This window comes from Elephantulus edwardii, unplaced genomic scaffold, assembly GCF_000299155.1.
Source record: "Elephantulus edwardii isolate Elephantulus edwardi_28Jun2011 unplaced genomic scaffold, EleEdw1.0 scaffold00167, whole genome shotgun sequence".
Taxonomy (NCBI): Eukaryota; Metazoa; Chordata; class Mammalia; order Macroscelidea; family Macroscelididae; genus Elephantulus; species Elephantulus edwardii.
The window spans coordinates 848,953-855,161 of record NW_006399917.1 but is presented as its reverse complement, the minus strand read 5'-3'; the positions used below and the strand labels follow the sequence as shown (position 1 = coordinate 855,161).

The following is a 6,209-nucleotide window of genomic DNA, read 5'->3' as shown; positions in this document are numbered from 1 at the left end:
TGGCAATTGGACAATTAAAACAGACATTCGGATGGCGGGGAAGAAGAACAAACTGGGGAGGAGGGTAGAGAGAATGGTGCAGCAATGAAGGAATGAAAACCCAAAATCCCTGTAAATGTTCATTAAAACTAATTAAAAAAACCCAAAAAAACAAAAAACCAAAGTTTGAAGGAAACAATACCAGGAGGTTGAAAAGTGAGTATACTAATATAAAAAGCTTAACAATCACAAGGTTTTAGAGAAAACCTAAATGTTTTGGGATGCACACTCAATGCCTTACCTTGGTCATCTTCTGAAACACCTGGATGGGAAAGATCCACAACTATTTGGTCCCTTGGTACTTTTGGATCATATATATGGAGGTGTGCCCCTTCATCCATCAAATATTTGCTAATATATATGCTAGAAGATTCTCTGAAGGGAGAAAAAGTGCATCATTAAGCATTTAAATCACACTGTATTTTAATTTTAATTAAAAAATTTTAATTTTAGGATCTAAGTTAAAATGCCATTTCCCTTTTTTTATTGTGATTTTAATGGAAGTTTACAGAAATGTTGGATTTTCAATCATTGTTGCACATTTTTCTACTCAACCTCCCAGTTCACTTTAAAAAAAAATTTAAAAAATCATTGTTGGATAATTTCCTCCCTCCCCACCCACACCTCCTCTAGTCGACTTTGCTATGTACCTCTTACTCTGGACTGCTGTCATATCATTTTCCCCAATGCAGGGTCAGGGTTATTATTTATCTCCTCTTAGTTTCCCCTCCACCCCCCTCCCAGTCCTGTTTTATTACAGTGGTGTAATATCTTATTATGTAATATCTGTCCTTTTGTGACTGAGATATTTCACTCATGATAATTTTATGAGTTCCTTGTTTTTCAGTGCTGCATAGTATTCCACTGTGTGAAAATATCATCGTTTTTCTATCCATTCATTTGATGGTAAATTATATTTTTTTACATTTGTTGACAGTAAAGTTCTATTTCTTCATGAAAAACCAGATGCTAATTTAGTCTTTATATTATATTAAACACAGAATGTCGTTGGAGGGTACTGTTGGACTAGTTCTAATATATAGCCACCCAAACACAATAAGGACCTGTCCAATCTTCACTATCATTGCTATGCTGGAGCCCATCATCGCAGCCACTGTGTAAACTCATTTTAAGGATCTTCTTCTGCTAAGACACTCCACTTTACCAAGCATGATGTTTTCCAGGGACTGGCCTCGCTTGAGAACTTGTTCAAAATAAATGAGAAATCTTCCATCTTCACTTCTGAGGAGCATTCTGGCTGTTTATCTTTCAGGACAGATTTGTTCTTTTGACAGTCCATGGCAAAATCAACATTCTTCACCAGCACCATTATTCAAATGCACGAATTTTTCCTGGGTCTTCCTTATTATTTAGTTTTTGCATGCATGAGACAATTGAAAATATAATGGCTTGGGATTAGGCACATCTTGGTGACATCTCTGCTTTTTTTAACATTTTGAAGAGGTCTTCTCAGTAAGTAGATTTGCCAAGTGCAATACCTCATTGGACTTCTTGACTGCTGGTGCCATGGGTGCTGATCATGAATCAAAGTGAAAGGAAATCCTTGATATATTGTTTTCTACATTTACCATGATGTTGTTTACTGGTCCACTTGGGAGTATTTTTGTTTTCTTTATGTTAAGGTATAATTGTAGTCTTTGGTCTTTAAAAGTTTGCTGAGTCTTCTTTATTTTCAGCAAGCAAGGATCCCTATCATATATTAATCTTTTTATAATCCTGATGCCTGACTCTTCATATAGTCCAACGTCTCAGGTTATACTCAGCACACAGGTGTATATACTATATATAGTAAAAGGATACACACACACACACACACACACTAGTAAAGGATACAATCCTGATATACACATTTCCTGATATTAAACCACTATTTCGTCTCACTTGGATCTATAATAAACACCATTGGTGCCAGCAATCAAGAGAAAAGGAGATATACTGCACTGGGAAAACCTGCTGTCAAGGATCTCTTAGGAGTAATGCTGCCAGTCTGAAGACTAAGGTGCGCCCGACTCAGGCTATGGTCTTTTCAATCACTTGCTATGCTGCTGAGAGCTGGACAATGAATACAAATGACAGAAGAACTGATGAATTGGCTTGTGGTATTGGAAGAGAACATTAACTATCCCTTGGATGGCCAAGAAAACATATATGTCTTGGAAAAAGTGCAGCCAAAGTGCTCCTTGGAGGCAAGGATGGTGAAACATCATCTCACATATGTTGGGCATGTCGCTAGGAGAGAGGCTATTCCTTGAAAAGGGATATATGCTGGGAAAGTTTAAGGGACAGCAAAAACAGGAAGGTCTCAACAACATACACTGACACATATCAGTGACTGCAGCAATGGACTTCAGTGCCCTGGTAGCACACTGTATAATGTTTCATGCTGTTAACTAAATGGTTGTTGGTTCAAAACTACCATGCGAGAGACAATCTCCTTTCATAAAGACTACAGCTTTGGAAAGCTAATAGAGGGTTTCCATCAACTGGAATGAACTTGAGTATTTCAATATACATTTCACACATACATTCACAAATCAAACAATCAGGATGAGGTAAGTATTCAACACACTTGGGAGGGGGGTGCAAAATATTTTAACTGATTTAATATTTACCTTGTATCGCCAGTGTCCTTTTTGAAAGCAAACCCCAAAATAGCTATCTTCTTATCGGTCACTGTGTTAAACAGACTGTCTATGATGTGGGAAGCAAACCTCCTCCTCTGGTAGTCGTTCATGTCTATGACCTGAAACCAAAGGGGCAAGTGCACAGTCAGCAGCTGAAAGAGGTGCAGCCTGTGGTAGGAATTACTCAGATTTCACAGTGAGGACTTTCTTGAAGAATTAAGTCTTCCAAAAGAACTGCGGCAAAGATTATCCAACCTGTTAAGCCTGTATTCAAGGAAGGGAGCGGGGAGGAGGCCCTCTCTTTGCTTCTGGAAAGCCAAATGAAACAATTTTCTTTTCATCTGACTTGATTTTCCATGAATCCGGTTAATATTAATGTAAGGGTGGAAAGTACAGTTAAGGTTCATTTGCAAGAGCATTTGAATCCAACAGTAAGTCAAAGGAAATAAAGCATATAGAAAAAAGACTTTTTTCTTTTAATCTACTTCTAGCAAGGCTGTAAGCATTCAAATCCCTAATTGTTTCCTTATATGCTTACCTCTGCCTGCACAACTCTCCACTCTTCCTCAAACCAAGTGTGAGTAGACAGTGGACAGGGAACAGCCAAGTTATGTACAGCAATAGGTGCTTTTGGATAACCCATAACACCAGATACTTGGCAATGTATTTTAAGTACATGTTTTAAGAGTCTTTCATCACATAATATGTGACCATCCTAAGATCAGCAAGACTTCAGGCTGGTAACCATACCAAGGAAAAAGTTAAGTGCACATGCGTGTGAGTGTATTAAAGACACTGAGCTTCACAAACTGAAGAGCTTGGGAAATTAACATAAAATGTTAAAAAGTCACCTTTTACCTACATTTTCCCCCCATGATGAAAAATACAATAAAATCATTATGTTAGACTGAGTGAAACACTGAAAGTGCACATTTCTCTAAAATCTTAAAAAATGTGCATTTTCTTAGATTCTCTTACCTACAACTGAAATTGAAAATTATTAAGTCAAGGGAAATGTTTGGGAAAGGCCAGTAGTTTGACTGATATTGTGGACAAATTATGTAACATTTCTGATCCTCAGTTTCCTCACATATAAAACAACTGGTTTAAAAACCACAGCTCATTTTTCAGAAGTTGATCTCAGGCCTTTCTTATGAAGCGCCTCTGCATAAACCTGAATCTCTGACCTTTTGTTTAGCAGCCAAGCACATTAACCATTCGGAGCCACTCGGACCACTCCTTCACTTATAAATGAAAAACAATATCAATGATGAGGACTCAACAAAAGTCTATGTTCTGAAACTCATTCAAGACTTCTAATTTGGGAAGAGGAGCCTTTGTGGGACAGTGCATTAGACACTCGACTGCTAAGTGAAAGAAAATTGTAGGAACCCATCAGTCCCCATGTGGGAAAAAAATGAGGATGTCTACGCCTATAAAGAGTAACAGCTGGGGTGCCTTGAGTGGAATCAATTTGATGGCAGTGGGGCTTTGTTCTGATTTTTTAATTTGGGGAGGGCAAATGATTTTAGCTTTGTGAATATGAAAAACAAGTATCAAAACTTCCAAACCACTCTAAAGCACTGCAGTTCAGGCTCACAAATGATTTTGGGATTTGTGCCTATTAGGATGAATCAGAATTAATCTTATGTTCTTTAGTCTGGGAGTAAACAGAGTCATGAAATTAGAAATGCTGGTTTATCAGAATCTTGCATCACAGTTGATTAGTGTACACACACACAAACACACAAGGTATGAATCTGTGCCACAATTCCCAAAGACACAGTTTGAACTGCCAGCTGTTTCACAGGAGGATGGGCAATCTCTTCCCGTGTGATTAGTGATTAACTGCCTCTGAAAACCCACTGGAGGGTCAGCTCTGGGTTGGTTCTGGCTCGATGTTACACAACAACAATGTAAAATAAACTGAAAAGAAAAGTCTCTGGAATAAAGATATCCCATCAGAAACCTCTCATAGACAAAGAAAGACTTGCTTTAGTTAGAAGCTACACAAAGAAAGACTTGCTTTATTAAGTTATTGACTATAGAGATTGATACCTGCTGCCAATAATGAGCCACCTCAGGCAAATTCAGAGTCTCGCAGAGATACACCAAATTCAGAACATCTTTTTGAAAGCAACTTCCACCAAAACCTGCAGAAAGAAAAACACAGGCAGTATTTTTATTTAAGAAACACACACAGACAAGTCAGGTTACAAATTTAACATTCTAAATCAGTGAGCCTGTGCTAGTTAGGATTTTTAATAAAAAAATGTTGGAAGACTAGCGGGTTTACACATTGTGTGAAATCTGCAAGTAATTAGTTAACTCTATAAGCAGTTTCTAAATAATTTTCTGGCTAGTTCTATCACAACTATATTTGATTTTATGAGAGTTTTAAAAAAAACCCATTTTTTCTTTTCTCATTCATCTGGCATCACTGCCTCACATAACTTAATCTGAGGGGTCAACATATTTTTACAGTAAAAAGTCAACTGATAACAACTTTTTACTGATGAGAGTTTCATAAGTATTTGTCTACTATATAATTTGTCAACTATTCCACTCTGCTCTAGTAGTTTGAAGGCAATCACAGATAATATATAATCAAATAGACACAGCAGTGCTTCTATATAATTTAGTCATAAAGCAAAGTGTAGGCCAGATTTAATCAGAGTTCCATAGTTTCCCCCTCCCTTCTAGTGCAATATAATATATAATGAGGATTGGAATCAAAAACATCTAGCCACTCACTAATATGCCCGTGAATAAGCTACAATAACTTTCATGAATCTTAATGAACTACTGAAAGGAAATACCCAGATCCACAATAACCAGGGAAGGAAATGACAACCCCCAGGACGCTGAGGGGCAAGGGAAGCAGCAGGGCGAGACCAGCTGGAGGCAGTGCTGGGTTTCTAAGTGCAAAAGCCTAAGGTGAAAAGTCACTGGTATGCTGTGGCCCAAGGCTCTGAGCCAGGTGCTAAGCCACCCCTACACTGGAGGCCTCCAGAGTACCCTGTTGCTGAATAACAAGGGATCACTGCTGGCCTACTCGGTTATGGAGACACTGATGCCCAGGTCACTGCATCCATCGCCACTAACATCTTGGCTACCTACAACAGGAAGGGGAATCAAGCATTCAATGAAGACAATCTCCAGTTCATCCCCATGGACTGTATGGTATGGAAAGAGGAACCTGACTTCTGCTCCCTTTGGGGATTCTCCAAGAACTGCTCAGATCCTATCTTGTGGAGATTAGAATCTCCAAAAGAATTGAGTTAATCTGCAGCAGCATTTGTAATAAACAGCACCTTTCCTAGTAACATGGCCAAAGAGAGGAAATAAGATGGACTGACATGACATAGTGACTGCAGCAATGGGTTCAAGCGTTTCAGAAGTGAGGAGGGTAAGTCCCTGATGGGTTGAAGGCCACAAGCAGAAGATTTTTAAAGGGAAAGAAGTTAAGGATTTGCTTAAAGTCGATGTCAGTCCAAAGGAAGAAATCAACTTGATTGATGGGGG

At 38.5% G+C, this 6,209-nt stretch overlaps 1 protein-coding gene across 1 annotated transcript in view; it reads right to left on the bottom strand.

Moving 5' to 3' along the window:
- Nucleotides 1-6,209, bottom strand: part of UGDH (UDP-glucose 6-dehydrogenase) — a 22,104-nt gene that overhangs the window by 4,664 nt on the left and 11,231 nt on the right. Inside the window, 3 exon segments of the mRNA XM_006895403.1 lie at nucleotides 281-414; nucleotides 2,673-2,803; nucleotides 4,743-4,967. Coding sequence (XP_006895465.1) covers nucleotides 281-414; nucleotides 2,673-2,803; nucleotides 4,743-4,967 — 490 coding nt within the window.